Source organism: Ciconia boyciana, chromosome 5, assembly GCF_034638445.1.
Source record: "Ciconia boyciana chromosome 5, ASM3463844v1, whole genome shotgun sequence".
Classification (NCBI taxonomy): domain Eukaryota; kingdom Metazoa; phylum Chordata; class Aves; order Ciconiiformes; family Ciconiidae; genus Ciconia; species Ciconia boyciana.
The window spans coordinates 61,074,483-61,092,988 of record NC_132938.1 but is presented as its reverse complement, the minus strand read 5'-3'; the positions used below and the strand labels follow the sequence as shown (position 1 = coordinate 61,092,988).

The 18,506-nt window shown below is 40.5% G+C and overlaps 1 protein-coding gene across 2 annotated transcripts in view; it reads right to left on the bottom strand.

The window, feature by feature from the left end:
• The window catches only part of UBA6 (ubiquitin like modifier activating enzyme 6), a 33,812-nt gene extending 20,267 nt beyond the window's left edge, over positions 1–13,545 (bottom strand). Inside the window, exons 1-12 of one of the 2 annotated variants that reach the window (XM_072862382.1) lie at positions 13,401–13,545; positions 12,955–13,082; positions 10,574–10,636; positions 8,922–9,016; positions 8,054–8,082; positions 7,160–7,254; positions 6,498–6,609; positions 5,302–5,382; positions 4,616–4,738; positions 2,310–2,433; positions 975–1,078; positions 64–126 (exon numbers count right to left, since the gene is read on the bottom strand). In XM_072862382.1, the coding sequence (XP_072718483.1) occupies positions 64–126; positions 975–1,078; positions 2,310–2,433; positions 4,616–4,738; positions 5,302–5,382; positions 6,498–6,609; positions 7,160–7,254; positions 8,054–8,082; positions 8,922–9,016; positions 10,574–10,614 (867 nt within the window). In that variant the 5' untranslated portion in view covers positions 10,615–10,636; positions 12,955–13,082; positions 13,401–13,545. Of the gene's footprint in view, positions 1–63; positions 127–974; positions 1,079–2,309; positions 2,434–4,615; positions 4,739–5,301; positions 5,383–6,497; positions 6,610–7,159; positions 7,255–8,053; positions 8,083–8,921; positions 9,017–10,573; positions 10,637–12,954; positions 13,083–13,400 lie in introns of those variants that run through there. The other variant, XM_072862383.1, reaches the window with a different exon arrangement.
• Between the last annotated feature and the right edge of the window lie 4,961 nt (positions 13,546–18,506).

Below are 18,506 nucleotides of genomic sequence, written 5' to 3'. Positions count from 1 at the left end.
GATTACATTCCATGTAGTTTTAACATTAAAGCACTTACGCCCAAATCCCCACATGCTAATTACCTCAGGCTTGCTAAAATCTGCAACAAGGCATAATGGATTTGTTATCTGCTTCTCCAACCGTTCCTGGAAAAATAGAATTCATGATAACAACACATCCACTTAAGGACAAAACAGTCGCTGCTACCTGCAAGACAATACTCTTCCTGGAGAGGCTAAGAATCAAACATATCCTTTCTTACTAGCATTGTTATTACTCTCTCCATTATTAATCATAGAATCATAGAATCGTTTAGGTTGGAAAAGACCTTTAAGATCATAGAGTCCAACGCCACAAAAGATGCATAAAATAATCTACTGCAAGCTTTGTCAATCAAAAATGGTCAGAGATGTTTCACGTCCTAGGGGCAAGACCCATCTCTTAAACTGCTCTGAGGTCAGCTACCAGAGATTTTATAGGCAACTGGCTCTTTGCTTGTAGAAATTCCCCACTCAGGAAGAACAAGAAGCTACTGCTTCACAGAGACAACATACTGAGTTGTGCATTCTCATATCAGAAGCAGTGGGTCCTCGCTCCCAGCTTTTCACAGGAATGTTTGAGGGCAGTCAGGATCTACTTTCTGCAAGCCCAAAAAGGCACACAGCACCATGTAGCTTGCAACCCCTCTTATACAAACTCATCCAACTGTCTCTTCTCAGAAGGCCGCCAAGAAACCACATATTCATAGACCTTCATAGAGTCCCCAGCAGTACAGGGATAGGCTGCCTATAAATTTTTTTTTCTCTACACTGGCAGGTAACTTTGAAGTATTTCCTATTCTCTGCAGTTTAGTAAATCAGTATCATTATTCTTACCCAATAAAATTAGTGTAAACCCAAATCATGGATAACCTAATCACATATCTGCTGAACTCTGCTTCCAGTGCTCAGACCATTAACACTCAAGAACCTGGTTATATCAAGCACACACTTACAAAGTAAAACATCTTGGGCGTCTTCACTTGGACAGCTATGCCTCCATGTAAGTAAGGCTCCATATCTGACGTATCACCAATGCTGAAGGAATAAGGTGACACCACTGAAAAGAGAATAAACAGCAACTGATAATTAAAAGTGTCTTTGGATACTACAATTCTGTATACAATAAAGTGGGATTTTGCCAATGCTTTTTATGCTGTAATTTTGTAGTGTGCAACCTTGCTTTGAGAGCATAAACACAGCTGATCCTCCTAACTAACAGGACTGTCCCTTTCTGCCAGTTTCTGGGCTAAAGTATTAGTTTCACATGATCTGTTATGAAATAAGCCTTTTGAAGTGGCAACAGACTTAACAAGAATTCTGATGACCACAGCTCAGTAACAAAAATGAAATCACTCTCAGTTTTATTTAGACTGTGCGCAACAGTGTCCGGTATACTGCTCAGAGCAGGATTTTAGCTCTGTGGCTAGAACAACAGGCAATCAAAAAGGGCAGCTGGAGCATTTAAGTCACATCTTTCCTCTCATACCACCTGGACCGTCATTCAGATAAAGCAAGAAGACACAAAAATTGTTAATTCATGGAAAACTGAACCCAAAAGCTGGGCCGTAATTAAGAGGAAGGAACTGAACACAGCATCAGCACTAGCAAAACAAAAGGGTCCCGAGAAAACAGATTCAACCACGTTTCAAGGGTACTGTGTTTTTGCCTGAGACCACAAAGTAGTTAAAAACAAACAAACGACCCCCACCCACCTGCTCCCTCTTCTGCTCCAGACAACGGGCATTCAGATCTGGGAACTGGGCAATTCCCCAGCATCCAAAAGGAACCAAGTAGCATGCCTTGAGATATGCATGATGCAGTCCAAAGCAGGGTAAACATAAATCATGAGAATCACTTCAAAAGCATCCTTAGAAACAGTGATGTCAATGCATCCCTGTACACTTAAATTGTCACTCAAAAAACTGCAAGGCAAACAGTGACACACGAAGTGGTATTAATTTAGTCCAAAACCGTGACAGAAGCACAGGCATTACAGGACCCTCCAAACAACAAAACAGTTTCACCAAACTAGTGACAGTAACCTCAGAGACTGCCAACTAGTTTCCACTAACTGAGAGTTTCCACTGCTCCTTAAGCAGCAAGATGAGTTTGGAAAGACTTTACCAAATGGAAATGGAGTCAAGACAACACTAGGAGACCTTTGCACCGGAAAGCAATTTTTTTGTGCAAGCTCACTGGAGGTCTGCACAACTCAGCACTCCTCTGGCTACAGTAACTAACACAAACCAAAAAATAAATACCTTGCAAATGAGTTAGCAACAGTTTACCTGTTATTTGGTGTGTGGATCCATTTAAGCATGACATTCCATTAACTTCCCGAAAGGTTAAGAACTGTCCTGTTTCAAGCCTGTGTGGATGATTTTCAAGGCAAGTGACAATACCAGGATTTGACTGAAAGCAAAAATGACAAAGTTAGCAAGGAGGAAAGTGTCTTGTGTAAAGGAGTCACGCTTTATCATAGACACATAACTTTTCGTCTATAGAAACTGCAGCCTGTAATACTTTCAGCACCTCAGTTCTGCCATAACAAGGGAGTTACCTATGATAACATTTTCAGTCCTGTTATTTTCAGTTTAACAGTGTTTTCATAACACAGACTCTCATTTTTACCTTTTACAGTTCTCAGCATGTTAGCAAACTGCATTTGTTAGTTCTCAGCAGTCAAATTCATTGTTCTGTTCTGAAGTAGTAGCAAATTTATCTCCTTTTTCCAAGCCAAAAATAGACTGTATGTACAAAGAAATTTCTTTATTAAGACTTTCCTTATTAAGACTTATTAAGAAATAAAGTCTTGTGAATGGTCCTTATTACTCCATACTTCCTTTCTATCTGATCTCCTTAAAAAGGACACCCCAAACTCATTCTTGAAAGTTAGGAAGCTTACATAGCTGGACATCCTTAAATACAGGAAAGTCACTGCCTCAATCGGATCACAAACAAGCTTACAATTGCAGGAATCTCGGACAACATCTTGTTCTGTTACAGGATGTCATGCCAACCTCCCATGCACACAAAGACCCCTCTGCAGTCTGAGGACAGCTCATCAAGACCTTGTGGTGCAGCTCAGGCTGTAACATAGTGGATTTGCAAGCAAACCTGGCCTGTAAGGTCTCCTGCCATCCCTTCCTGAGCTCCCAATATTAGAAAGACTTCAGTTAAGTAGCATAAAACTTAATTACGGTGGACTACATTCTCTGTGGCATGAAGAATGGCAAATGAGTTGACCAGAGAAAATTGTTCTCTGATTTAGGGACAGAATGCCACCTCGACCCTGTCCACAGGACAAGAACAGCCACTTGATGATGGTTTTGGTATTGAGTTGTAATTCTGGTCAGTTTTACACTTCAGAGAGTGGAAGCAAGATACAACTAAACTCAAGTATCAGATTATGAATCACAGGATATATATACAGATATATATTTGTTCCTTGACTTGGCAGGCTATCAGCACAAGCCATGAAACATAACTGTGTACTCTTTATGTAATTAATGAGAACAATCAAGTCATCCATTCCCTTTTAAAGATACCAAAGAACAGGCTACCCAAATCATCATATCATGAGCTGAATTAATCAGATCAAAACCAACTTGCTATACAACCCCTTCTAGCTTGGTTATTATTACATCTAGACTGGAGATATGACAAAAGACTTGCTACTGGATGAGTGAGGTTATAGTCTGGACTTCCAAAGTTGAGAGAAGGAGCCTCAAGTTGCGCCAGGGGAGGTTTAGATTGGATATTAGGAAAAATTTCTTTACCGAAAGGATTCTCAAGCATTGGAACAGACTGCCCAGGGAAGTGGTTGAGTCACCATCCCTGGAGGTATTTAAAAGACCTGTAGATGTGGTGCTGATGTGTAGAGGTAGGGACATGGTTTAGTGGTGGACTTGGCAGTGCTAGGTTAACGGTTGGACTTGATGATCTTAAAGGTCTTTTCCAACCTAACAATTCTATGATTCTGTAATTCTAAAGTCGTTTCTATTTATAAAACAATAATACAAGATCAAATGGACATCCTCTCTACCATTCTGCACTGGAAGTATCAGCAATAATATCCTCTTCTCATCACCTTTGCTTTGGTAGGTTAAAACAAGCCCTTAAATTTATTTTCAAAACAGGCTCTGAATCCCCTTGATCATTCCAGTAGTCCTCCTCTATACGTGCTGCAGTTTCTCATTAAAAAGGGCTATTTTCATGCCTATTTCAGGGCTTCCTTAGAAGACAACCTATTCCCACACCAAGGCTATGTCCTCTTCTCTCTACACTCCCTCATTCCTTTCTCTCTCTCTCTCTCTCTCTCACAAAAAAAAAAAAAAAAAAAAGACTCAATATTGTGATGTTACATTGTAAGTAATGACCAGGAGGCATCAGTATGCTCTACAATGTTAACACGTTATCACTGACGATTTTTGATAGGGACACAAGAACGAAGTAACTTTGTTTGCCTCTGCTATACTGCCAATTTTCAATCGCTTAGCAGGCTGCTGAAGTGAAACATTCTGCTTGGTCACATACCAAATAACGAGTCATTATAAAAAAAAATTAAAGCAGCACAATGACTTCTGTCCCTTACTTGTGTTATATTTGAAATGAAGATTTCCTTTGGCTCCTCTCCTGTGGTATCCAGCACTTCAAATTCATCACCCAAGTCACAAAACAAACGTGAACATATTCCATATACATCTGCACTGATGAACTGCAAGAGAAAGTAAAAATCATGAGTAACCCTAAAATGGCACAAGCCAAAGGAATGATCTCTCACATTCAACCTTGTCCTAGACTAGCGGGTTTAACTTCTACGGTGGAAACCTGTCATGTGCACCCAAGACCACTGACTATATAGCACAGCATTCATAATAGACTTCGAATCTGCATGAGCATTTCAGAATCCCTACACAAAAACAGGAATCACATCAATATGCAGTGAAATACTGCCATTTCTACTACTGTTACATTCAGCCTCAGCATGTTCTTTCAGAACAATTATGAGTTAACAGTGAAAACTATTTCTTTAGAAGAACTTTTTTTTTTTTTTTTTAAGAAGCAAGCTATGGTTATCTGGGCTGGTAACCAGATAACACCAGACACACGTACAGAGTAGCAGTATCATGCTCCCAAAACTCATACTGCTCCATCAACACGCTATCTGCATAGAACTATATACCTCATAACCAGCTTTTGCCATTTCTGGATAGAACATGTTGGAGGTCCAGAATGCACACTGTACGGATTATTCATGTGTTTAATTTTTTCTATTACCTTAATAGGAGGCTGCTGAGCATGACAGAAGTCATTAATCTTCTTCTGCAGCAACAGACTTACTTCAGTCAATATGACACACTGTGAACAAGAACAGAAATAACTCTAAGACACTGAAAGCAATCAGCATCTACAGGCTATGGAAAAAGTAGTACTAACAGTAAGTTACTCAGGTGTCCTGATTCCTTTCCCGCACGCATAAGAGAAAGCAGCCTTGAGTCAGTTTTCTCATTACACATTGGAACAGATAGGTTACTGCTCCACGAGTTCTGAAAACAAGATGAGCAAGAGCAAGAACAGCAAATTCTCACTCCTTTTTTTTTTTTTACTGCAGCTGTGAAACTCAAAACCTAATTAGAATCCTTACAAAAACAGTTATGGATAATCTCAGAAAAAAAAATGTAGATCTTGAATTTTAAGATTAAAAGTTAGCAAAACAAACACAAATGATACTCATCAGTGCACACCAAGAAGTCTGCACAAGCTTCAAGCACTGGTGCTCATCGAATTGCAGACATACAATTTCTGCAAGCACACTTTTAAAGTTTAGGATAGTACTGGATTACAAAAAAGCATATGCACTGCACCCAGTTCAGTTATACATAGCTTATTATAGCTGGGACATTCAGAAACTTGGTGAGCTTGGGTACAACCGATAGGCACAGAGTAAAAGTTCCCAACTCAGACTGAGCCATGCACACAGGCAGGAGACAGCTGACTGAACAACTGAAAACATCCTCATTCCACCACAGAGGAGCTTACGTTTCATTAGATACATACATACACAAATGATCTTTCTAATTATATAGCCTGAGTTTCTACTGCCTGGAATACAGCACACAAAAGATATGTAGAACATCTGTGCTATGTAGCTGCAAAAAGAAGTCACAGTTTCACCTTCGAACAACAACAAAAAAATTGTATGGCAATCTCTCACTTAGCTATTTATTGTCATAGTAAATTCCATAATAAATGTCAGAAGAAAGTGCTAGGAACACAAAACCACTGTTTCAGCCTTGAAAAAAACCAAGCACGACCATTTCATTAGTCCAAATACAAGACCTACTTCTTTCTTTACATCATCTCAGAATGTACTTTAAAGTTTGTTTTCATTTTATTTACTTATATAAAAAATAAATCCAAGTTGTTTGCTCTAAGCAAAATACCACATAACAACTGCTTTAAGAGTGACATACCTGGTACTGCTTTAGAAAAGACAGATCTGTGGTTTCATCTAGTGGCACAGTTGATGCTGCTACATGGACATACGGATTGAGTTCTGCAATACGATGAAGTGTGGCCTCAGCCCTGAAAGAACAGTAACTTTCAAGTTTTTATCCATGTACAAAATTGTATTTTCAATACAGAATTTCATACCACACATGCCCTACAAGAGCCCCTCAGGAATTCTCCTGGCAACAATCACCAACTCATTTATTCACACTTAAATCCCTAGCAGGTCTGAGGAAAACACCTCTGTCCAATATACAACAGGACTCATTGATGGTCTGGTGTCATGGCTGTTTTCCAGTCTCACATGGGTGGCTGAGAAAGCCGAAGGAAGAAATGCACCCTGGCCCCCACTATTAAATTTACACTACAAGCTCCCAACTGCAAGAAGTGAGATGTTTGACTCGGACAGAACTCCAGTCCCAACTGGAGTTCCCCTAGACTTCCCCTAATACCTACCTGGGCACTGTGGGCACTGTACTCAAAGCCCGTAACTCCAGAGAAAGGGTTTAACAAATATTTGATATGTATTAGCAGCTCTTGGACAATGAACTGTTATTTTTGCTGCTGATGAAACTGTTACACCTAGTCAAGTTCAGTCCTCCCTCACTCCAAAGACTTCACCAACCTGTTCCTTTGACTGGTAATATCATCTTCATGGATGAAGAAATTGATCCCCAAATCCCATTTCGTGCACTGCTTGGTGTCATGAACTGTAAGAGCCTACAAAAGTTCAGCAAAAAGCATTTATTGGAAGAAGTGTACCTGGTCACAGCACCCAAAAGGATGGATTAAGCCCCACGTAAAATGCTGGAGGACTAGCGCTGCAGAAGATTTAGTTGTACCATGTACAAGAACAAGCTCCTCCAACCTCTTTTCCAAGAAAACTCTTACTGTTTGAGAGACAGAAATGCATCTGCAATATGCATTTCATTATGCATTTTCCTCCCAGCTTGCACTGATGAGAGCATTTAAATACCGAGGATGATTTTTGCCACACTGCAATTAAGGGGCAATTGTGATCTGTAAATTAATGGACTCCCAAAATTATAAACAAGTTTGTTTTCTTGATTGGAAGAAAGAGTTTTAAAAGGCTTCTCGCTAATAAAATTAATCCCAGCAGCCAAAAAAGCAGTTGTTAGATTAAAACACCCAACCATTCTAACAAAAGGATTCTGATGGATGACAGAGTAGGATAACGTATTTTGAATAGTTTAGCTTTTGAGTTTATACCACTCCATTTAGGAGAGGCCACTTTGTACAAAAGGATTCAATGTCTGATCAGCAGCTGGCTAAAATACTACATGAGGTATTTCAGAGTGCAGTGGACATTAACGTGAGACTCGGACCATATCACTAGAACATCCAGTTCATTAAAAGTTTTCACCCCCACGTCCTCAAATGTTTTGCAATCCTTCTACCAAAAGACAGTTTCAGAAGCCTAAGATTAGCTAGCTAGTAGCGTTGTCCCTTTTTCTCCTGCTCACCCAAGAATACCCAACAACAGAACTGTTTTACATACCTTCACCCCAGCCAGAATTATATTTTTGGCTGAAAAAAAACAAACAAACAAACAGAAAGAGAGAGGGACGGTTGCAGATTTCTTGCAAATCTATAATTGAATAGTTATGTGGGTTCAGTATGTCATTGCTAAGAACTTCACAGCTTAAGGGTTTGTTCTCTTTTACATTTGGCTCAAGCATTCTACAGCACCACTGAAAGTAGAATAACATGAGCAAGGTTAAAAAGGCTCTCTACATTTGTCATTTGTCAGCTGTTCATCCCACAAGCATGATTACAGAGACACTAATGACAATAAACCACAAAACCCCATGACTCTGTTCTGGCATCTGGTGCAGAGTACCATTAAAGCCACCTGAAAGGGTAATACTCCAGGTAAGAACTAGCCAAGACAAGTCTTGCTCATAAAGAGTCAGGGAAATTGTTAAGGAGTCTCTTGCACCAGGGCAGTTATGCATTTTTCACCAAACTGCATCTGTTCTCCTATGTCCCTCCCCCCCATTTCCCACATGGAGATAATTCAGGCTATAGCTGTTCCTGTATTACATTCATTGATACTGATGCATAAAGGAATAACTTGGCTTATCCACTCTCAACCTTCACCCAAGACACAAGATTTTGGGTCAAGCAATCTGGCCCATGGAAGCACATTTTAAAGTAAACTTTGAAGTGTTTTCTAGTAAAAAGCTTACTACGGAAAAGCCCAGGATCTTTCCTGCATCTGCTACATTACTCATATGCGTCATGCACGTATAAATTCACTCGGATACTTAAGACATGCTTATTACATCTAAAATAAGCTTTGCAAGTATTCTGGGACAGTATGTTTACATACACGTGTCTGCTTAAATAAATGTTACCTAACTTACCAATCTCCACACCAAGACCACCTATACCACTCAGGAATACATGGGACTGAGCCATCTTCTGCATTGCCGTGTCTCCAAGAACATACCTCTGGCGACTACAGCAAAGATAAATTCAGATCAAAATAAGATACAAATAAAGTCAAGAGCATATGAAAGCAAGTCAAGAATTCCTGGTCATTTCCAAAGAAGTTCAAATATTTTCAGTAATTCTATCATCCCAATCAGTTTCTAATCTACAATACCAAGTTCTGCAGATGAGTGTGTGTCACTAGTGACACCTGCACAGTTCTATTTACCAGCCCTCCATTCAACAAGCAACTGAGGACATAACATGCATGTATCTGAACTGTATAGCGCTTTAGCGCTGTATTAGCGCAAATAAATGTATATCAAATGTAATATTTGCACTCACAATCCAAATAGCGAAATGCATTTAGTACAGACCTTTTCAGTGCCAGTTTTTAGAGAAGAGAAATAACTTAATTTTAAATCAGTGTAAAACCTATTCAGGATAGTAGGTTTTTTTTAATTAACTACTGAAGACACAAGCAAGCCAAAGAATTTCTTTGTTATCAGAAATCTTCAAACCAGAGGGTGCAGCAGCTTTTGTAGTCAGATCCTGAGCTCTGAAAGACTCTTAGTTTCCAACTATACAATGAAACTTAAACCATTCTAAATACCACCTTTTCCACCAAGGAAAAATATGACTTTCATAAGACTAGTGCCAAAAAGTAAAATGACACATACAACACAAGAAGCATTACACCAAATTAAAAAGAAGCCTCATTTGTTCAGCACACAGGTGATTTTTTAAAAATTGTATTATTGTTTTTATATATAAAGAAGCTCTTCATCCCACCAAATTTTTCCAGGGATACCATTTGTTCCAGTACAGGCGCTCTGAACTATTGCCATGCCAAGTGATCTCAAGCCACTCCCAGCTAACAAATTAAAACAAAAATGGTAATAAAAAATTTAATTTTTTTTTTTTAAATCTACCCAAAAAAACAAAACCCAACACCCTGAAGTCTGGAGGATAACAGAGATACTGATGATGTTCATGATGACAGAAGTATGGCAAAGACTGAGGAATAAATGAAATTATGAAGGAGAAAAATTACATAATGTTGAAAAGGAAGGCAAAAAGAAGGTAGTGAAAGAAGATGAGGAACAAGAAAGAGAGGAATATGTACTTTGTCAAAGGGGAAACAAGCTAAAGGCAGAAAGAAAACCTGTATTACAAATAGGAGAAGTATTATTCCTGTTTTCCAAAAAGCGCACATTATTGATACTATTGGAACTTTGTACAACTCCATAGTATTGACCTATGCTTTTTACTAGTCAAATACTAATAATGGGCAGAAAACACCTGTTATGAGAGCAATAAAGGAACAGTTTTACAGAAAGATGGATTATATCTTCAGTTCAACCAGTTCTCACCATTAACTTTGCAAGACGCACGTTCTATTTCACTTGCTGAACACTTTGGGGTTTTTGCCTTACAAAAGGAGGGACACAGCAGCACAAGTACACGCACCTTTACCTAATCGGCAATAGATAGTGTTTTCAAGCCTTGTCTTTCACATTACTGCATGTAAACGTAAGTGTTGCTGAAAAGTCAAGAGCAACGCTTAAAAATCAGATATTCTTACCTATACAAAGCATCATCAATTTCCATAGAGTCTGCTGCCATGATGCAATGTGATTTGTTTACACTAGAAGCATTACAAAAAGAAATAATCTGGTTACGTTGGATGCAATTTCACAGTTCCCCCTCCCCCCCCCATTCTTCAATAGAAGAACAGAAAAACACAAAAAGTGATGTTACACAGGAATCACTTTGAACATTAAGAAGCCTACAGAACACCACAGCATCTAGGTAATTAAAATGCACAGGAGCCAGAAGACAAGAACCCCCAAACCTTCAATAAATTATTTCAAAATACAGACAGACATATTCATTTCCCCACTTCGGAGACACAAGACTCAGTTCTTGTATTTGCCACAGTTAGATTTACTAAAAGTACAATTTCATTTTATATTAACAGCTCCAAGCTGTTTAACTTGCATCTACCTGATTGGTGCTTTTTTTCTTTTTTTTAAGAAAAGACAGGAGATCCCTCAATGACTAGGAATAGTTATTTACACTGCATTATTTCTATGTTAACTGAAAATCCTTAGGAAACAAGTTACTGTGTTAGCTAACTGAAGAAATCAATACCCAAAGATCTGAATTAATGCAATATTTAACTAAGACATCAAGTTAAACAGTTTGATAGGATTTTAAGAAAAAACATAATTTGTGCTATTAAGGCCTCCAGTCATTAGCAAAGACTTTTTCATTATTAAATTGCCTTAGTGATAACTAAGCACTAGGATTAGGAACAAACTGCCACTGGGCAGCTTGTTTCTTAGTTAGGCATGCTGGGAATTAGTGCTTCCTAGACCTGGCAGGTGACTGCCACCAAATACAGGACGAGCAAAACAGATGCCATGTTTGACCTAGAACACCGGTTCCCATCACTACTAGGAAGGTACACATCTTATTTCAACTCCCTACAAACTGCCTTGGAAACTAGACACGGCTGACAACCATTTCTCCTAAGAGATTGAAAGTAAAGGCCCAGACATACTAAGGAGTTTTTTCTCTGAGAGCACATATATACCCCAAAACAGCTTCCAAGGCAATCCTACTCAAAGGTTAACTCCTATCTACTGTTCAGATGGTTTTGGCAAACATTTTAACATTTCTGAAGTGCAGCACCTGCAGCCTGTCACAACTTGGAGACTACAACATTCTGACCTGAAATTTGTCCTTTTGATTTTTTAGGCTGAATTAGAAAGCACTGAAGTAGCACAGCAAGGGACAGAGATACACTGAAAACAGGCCACAAATCTCACCAGCTAAGCTCTTCCACAGCATGGATACTAACTCCTACACATAAGCTAGCACACAAGACAGTCAACTCAAGGCACCTCCATTGCAACCTACACCACCAGTCACCAGTGCAGCTCCCGTGCCCTCACACAACAAGGGCTGGAGACAAACAATGCCAGTATTACTAGATCATCCCAGGACCCAGACAGGTCTCAAGCCAGAGCGCAACACACCTCATCTGAGAGTCACGGGCTTCAGTCCCTGGTTAGGTAAAAGCCTTTATTTCAGCCACTGCCTGGGATACAGGACTGGAAGTTCCCCTCAAATCAAGCCAGTGCCATCTCATAACGGCCCAGAGCAACCATCCCTGAGCTGTTCTGCTCCTCCACGATCACCCTCCACAAACAGCACAGGCACTCTGGGACTGCCCAACATAAACAGATTGTGGTACTAAGGTGGGGAAGGTGATCCACCCCTGGATAAAAACACCCAGTTTCCTCTGCTGTGGTTGCTGACAGCCATGTCAATCAATCAGCGTGCCCTCCCAAACAGCCTTTTGTAAACAATGACGATGTGCGATCAACCCACAAGAGAAACTTCTCCAACTGTACACAGACCCATTTGACAGTGGTTCTTCCAATATATTTATCAATTCCCAGTTCTCCTCCTGCATTCTCCGTTACAGCACTGAGCTGGTGCCAGCGTAGCCATCAGGTATGGCAAAACACCTCCTTCCAAAAGAGGACTTAGTGGTACTATTGTCAAGTGGCTCTAGGACAAAGTTTTGTTAATGTATTCCTGCATCCATGCTGTATTTCTCATTTTAGTTCAACTGGTAATGAATCTGTCTCAAAGAAAGGCATGTAATATGAGAGGGAAAAAAGCCATTCTAACATTATGTCCTAGTTTACCAGATGCTCAACATTTATACACTCGCGTGTTTCCTTTTAAAAGCCAATGCTCTCCGTTTTAATGCCAGGCTTCCACTTAACTGTGTAAGTAATGTCCCTCATTTTTTAAAGCCTCGGCTGCTCGTGGGACATAACCCAGCAACAAACTGAGAAGCTACATGTTACCAAGAAGGACTAAGATGCTCCAAAAACCAGCGAAGGCACAGGAGCTGTAGTGGTGGGCCGGTTTCACGGTGTTTCTTACCTCCAAGTCAGCGCAGGCTGAAGCAGTATTAATTACTTGCTGTTCAGCAGGCTGGGATGGCGGGAAGGCCTGGATTCATCCCACCTACCCAGGGTTTCCAGAGGCGGACCCCAGTCGACGCAGGCTCCCTGTTCAGTCGGCAGAGAGAGACAGAGAGAGGACGCTCAGACCCGCTGTTAGCTGCCCAGCCGGGCTAATGGGGAAAAACGACACCTCGGATCTACAGCGGGGTCCGCGACAGAGCCGACCGGCATCGAAACGAACCCGACCCGGGTGCCAGCAGAGCCAGACCGGCTGCAGCCCCCCATCTCGACGCCCCGGCTCTCAGGGCGCTTCTGAGGCGCTGGGAACCGCCACCCGGCGGGCCGGCCTACCCCGACCTCGCCGCCTCCCCGCCGCCCGCCTCAGGGGCCCCCCTCCTCGGCCCCGCCGCCGCCCGTCCTCACCACCGCGGCGGCCTGGCGTTGCGATCAAGGCCTGAGCACTGCCGGCGGCGACGGGGGAAGAGGCAGGAAAGGGGTGGGAAACGGCAGCGCCGGTGCCGCGGCGATTCCCCGCCTGCGCCGACATGAGGGGCCGGGCTAAGGGCGCCCGCCGCGGCCCGCCTCCTCCCGCCTCCCGGCGGGAAGAGGCGGGCCGCCGCGGGCGCCCTTAGCCGGGGCGCGGCATGGCGGCGGGTAGTGTATTCTTCGCTAGTGCCCAACGAGAGGCGCATAAGCCATTAAAAAACCCACCACTTTCTGCCAAAAAAGTCACACAGCGTGTTGTTAAAAAAAAAAAAAAATCCCCGTTAGGTTCAAGCGTTACCAGTTTAGACGATCAAGAGCGCTCCTGAGGTAACTGTCTCCACATCTTGCAGGAGAGCACCAGCAAGATGTCACCTACTTCAAAAATAGGCAAAGTTTCATTAAAAGGGGCTAAGGGAGCAAAGTTGTGAAATGCTAGAAAGCATCCAAGGCCGTAGAGGAGCAGAGATTTGGGAAAAAGTGGTCAAAACTGACGTACGTCCCATGACAACATGGTACATAGGCTCATGGAAACATTTTCCCTTTTTTTTTTGGTGGCGTTTAACCAGGAGAAAGCAAGCTGCGGCAACCATCGCTTTGCCTCCACCGCCAACTCAACATCACCTCCTATGAATATTTTCTCTCCCATTTCCCAAATTTAGGATTAGGATCCCAGCACTGCCCGCCTTCCCATCAAGCAGTTTAATCTCCCTTCAACTTAAACCCTGCCTTCCCTTTCGTTATCCCTAATCATTGGGGTAGGTGAGATGAGTTTAAATCTTTCTTGATACCATTAACACATCTTAGCTAGGATGGGAGGGATTCATGCTACTGCACAAGCAACGACTGAAAAATGTCATTGCATACAATGTATACAGAATAGTCACCTTTTATTTTAAAATATGTGTAACAATAAAAACCACTAACCCTCTGCACCCTACAGTACACAAGAAAAAAAAAAAAAGCAAGCCTTTTCTCTATCTTGATTGGGTTTTTGGGAACTTCTAGGGGCAAGACCACCCTAGTTTTGTCCTCTTTGAAAGCATCCAATGCATTATTTTAGCATTTATCTCTCCCTAACGAACAGAGTTCTAGCAACCCTCCATGCCTTCCTCAAGATTTACACCTCAGCCCAACAACGCACACAGCTTTTGTACTGAATTAGTAACAAAGACTAAGAGCAGCTGGACAACACTGTGCTCGTTCAAACATGGGCTATGCTTTGGCAGGATCAGAGTGAAAGTACTTGTCTGCTACACAGCTTTTTTGTGACACACAAATAATTAGAGAAGAAAGATGTGGGCAAATTTCAAAGAACCACTAGAGGCCACTAGAAGTCTGAAATGCTGGACTGAAAGATGGGATAAAGGGAGAAAGCAGTTCAGTTACTCAGGATGGCGACTGCAATCCTTACCAGTAAAGGAATTGATATATAAGGCTGGTATTTGCTTTGTAGCTTTTTCACATAATACATAAAAATCAGAAAATACAAGAATAAAATTATTTCCATTATTTCAATAAAGTAATTTCAAAGAGCAGTGCACGTGCCTGATGAACAGAATTAACCGGAGTCCCAGCTATAATGGGTGGAAAAAAGTGAAGGAGAGTTTAAAGACAGCAAAAAAGTCAGCTTCAGTTTTGCCACTTTGCTAATTTTTAGTTCTGTCAGTGATTTTTACCTTTAATTTTATGGTTTCTTTCCTTTAAAAATGTACCTTTTTCAATTCTTTTTTAAGGTTAAACTAACAATTCTTCTTTTTAAGAACTTACCAATCAAATGTGTGGTGAAAAATAAAAAAAATATCTGCTACCTACCATCTTTCTGTCCTGGTCATTGCATTTTTTAAGATACTAGTCACTTTGATATGCAGTCATCTCACATGAAACAGATTTTGCATAGTACCAGTGAATACTGAAAAGCCTTTTGCCTAAATAGAGAAACAGCAACATCCAATTAATTCTCGCCTAACAGTTGAGCAGTAATTAAGCAAAGACTAACATCAGTGAAACTGTGAACATGGGCATTCTAAGATAAATTGCCAAATAAAAATGGACAGATTCTGTTTACCCCAGAAGCCAAAGAAACTGGTTCCCAAATGCATCAATTAGTAGGTATACTGAGGAGCCTTCTAGGTTGATGGTACCAAATAAAAAAATAGATAGGTTTTTCTCTTATTTTCCAAGACTGCAAAATTTGAAATATCTGGAGACATTTGACTTTCTTTATCCCCATAGCCGTCTCTTTTAAAAATACATATAACTGTAAAATCAGTAAATTTGGTTAAGTAAATTAATTTTAAAGGAAATCCCAAATCCATATTTGTACCATGTTAAAGTCAGCTATAGCTTTTGAGATTGGCAAAAGGTACGAAGCAAGGCTCTCAGTTTACTGACTTACTGATGGTATGTGGCTGTGGTCAGGAGAACACCACCACCTCTGAACTCATGCCCAAAATCTCTGTAACTTCAGTTTATGTGCACTACCGAAGATTCATTTTGCATGCAGGTACTGAATGCATCTTTAGAGCCAGTATTTTCAAAAGGAGCTGAAGCCAATACAGCTGTAAATCTCCTTTCCAATCTGCTGGGAAAATCCCAGCCACTTGCACTTTTTTTTTTTTTTTTAGTCTTTAGACTTTCTGATTTCCAGGCACGAATTCACATTCTTAACAGGGACTCCAAAGTGGGGACTTGGGGGGATGCATTTGTTTCCCTGATTTATTTAGTTAATAAGCAAATTAGCAGACAAAACTCTTATGTCATTTTCTCCCTAAAAATGTGTTATTTGAAAGTACTAAGGCCAACACAATTCAGTTTAGCACACAGGCCAGTACAGAAGTCACCATAAATCCACATCAACATCCTTCAATGGATTTCTAAACATCCTGCCATAGGCTATAGCTTACCCTCAGCTCTTCCAGGAGCAAAGTGCTGACTGGCAAGGCTTTGTGTCCTCTTTTTGGCACAATGTGTGGTGTGGGAGTGCTTTGCTGGCATGTTTAAAAGGACTCCAGCTTCCCAATGGGGTGGGCCAAAGGATCTTGTCCCTTAAGGCTGCTCTAGCAAGTGACACTGTCCTAGAAACCATGTTAACAATGTTGTTAAAATCCTGATCCAGATAAACAAGGGCACTAATTACCTAAACTGATTCCACACTGACATGTGCATTTCCAAAAGCAAGAGCCAGCTTTTCCATGCACATACATCTCTAACACAGGCTGCGAGTTGCCAAATAAATATTCATTGGGTTAAATAATAACTTTTGGCTCTCAGCTCTTCTAATTTGTTAACAGGAACAGCAGATATGGAATTGGAATTTCTACAAGCTTTACTTACATAAGGAATCCTGGTGATGGATTGATGTCATTCAACCAGACCTCCGCACATGATTAGGCCTTGTGCAATCAGCCTCTTATTTCTCTTCCTACTTGTGCTCCAGGCTGAAAATTAGCATTGGGCAAGCCTCAAACAACCCGATTTGAATAACCAGAAGTATGGAACACATTTCTTTATGCTTTAAATCTGCCTGGGAAATCGCAGGACAATTGGTACATCAGCTGCGTAGACCTGCCTACAGCCAATTTCCAGGAATACCACATTACAAGGATAAGTTTTTCCAAGGCCAGAAGCAAGGTGGTAGATTCTTGGATGAAGCTTCAGATCCATTCTCAAATTTGTGTAGCTTACTGAAGCTTACAGAAGCAAACTAGCTTAACTGAAATTCACCTTTGAGTATTTTGGAAAAGCAGATGTCCCACCTTGTCTTTGCTGAAACATCTGTAAAGCTCCAACCACTGTTAAAGACAATTCCTAGGATGGGGAATGAACAGAGCGCACTGCAGTTTTAGAATAGTCTTATATCAAAATAAGGAAGATCGGTCTATTTTGCATCATATACAATTTTTAACTTGGTTATTATTAAGCAAAAAAAGGACAAAAAAGGAGTAATTGTTTTTAAATACATTTAATCTTATGAAACATATTACCTGTATATCGTTTAAATCCTTGTTAAATCTTAACATCAACAATAATAAAAGGTTTTTAAAAATATTTTCTTTAATCATACAGTATTCTCTTTGTTTTATTCTAGGGCAGAAAACAAACAGAGTCTTCATAAATAAAACACTGACATGGAGTATAAGACAAACCCAGGCCAGACAGTTTGCTAAGAAATTTGTGAAAAGTGCATCTGGCTGGCTCAGGACTCCCTGAGTAAGGTAGACATTCTCCCACACACCTCTTGGCTGTTTGGCCTCTCACGAGAAAATCTGAAATAAAGGCTGTCTTTCTCATTTTAAAGGTATTATATATACATGTCACTTGCAGTGTGAGGTAGGAACCAGTTTATAGGGGTTGTATTTAATCTGGGCCTCACCTCCTTACTGTTGCCCCTCCATTTGCCAGGCAAAATGATAGATTTCAGTGCAAAACAAAGCCTTAGCTATCTATGAAAGTGAACTACTGTTTACTTTCAATTGGAATTCATCAGCTGATTATAAGGAAGGATACACGTCATGATTTTCACCTTCAGAGCAATAAGAGGCACAAAACCTAGATGTAATTTTCTTCCAAAGGATGCTTTCGAAAAAAGGGGACCTGAATACTAGAAGAAAACAGTGTTTCCAGGTGACCTAATCCACAACTCCATGAAGTTTCTATTTTGTAACTGAACCTGGCCCAGACTAAATTCTTAGTTGAAAAATAGCAGCAACTCAAAAGTGCATAAATTACAAACTTCATCAATAAATTAAGGAAACGGATTTGCTGCATCTCACTATCCTCCTACCTGTCCCAAGATCCTTTTCCTTTTATAACGGACATGGAAAATCAGAATAAAGATACTACTATTTCAAAACCAAAACTAATCTAAAACATTCAATAGATTTCTTTCTGAGATAAGGCATCTTGTCTTTTACCGAAATTCAGAAGATATATAGAAAGACTGGAAGGAGCCTAATAAGACAACCCCCTCCTCCACCACTGAGGCTTAAACATAGTCTTTTCCATCCATAGGTAGACTTGTAATTCAGGGTGTGAGTTTTCAAG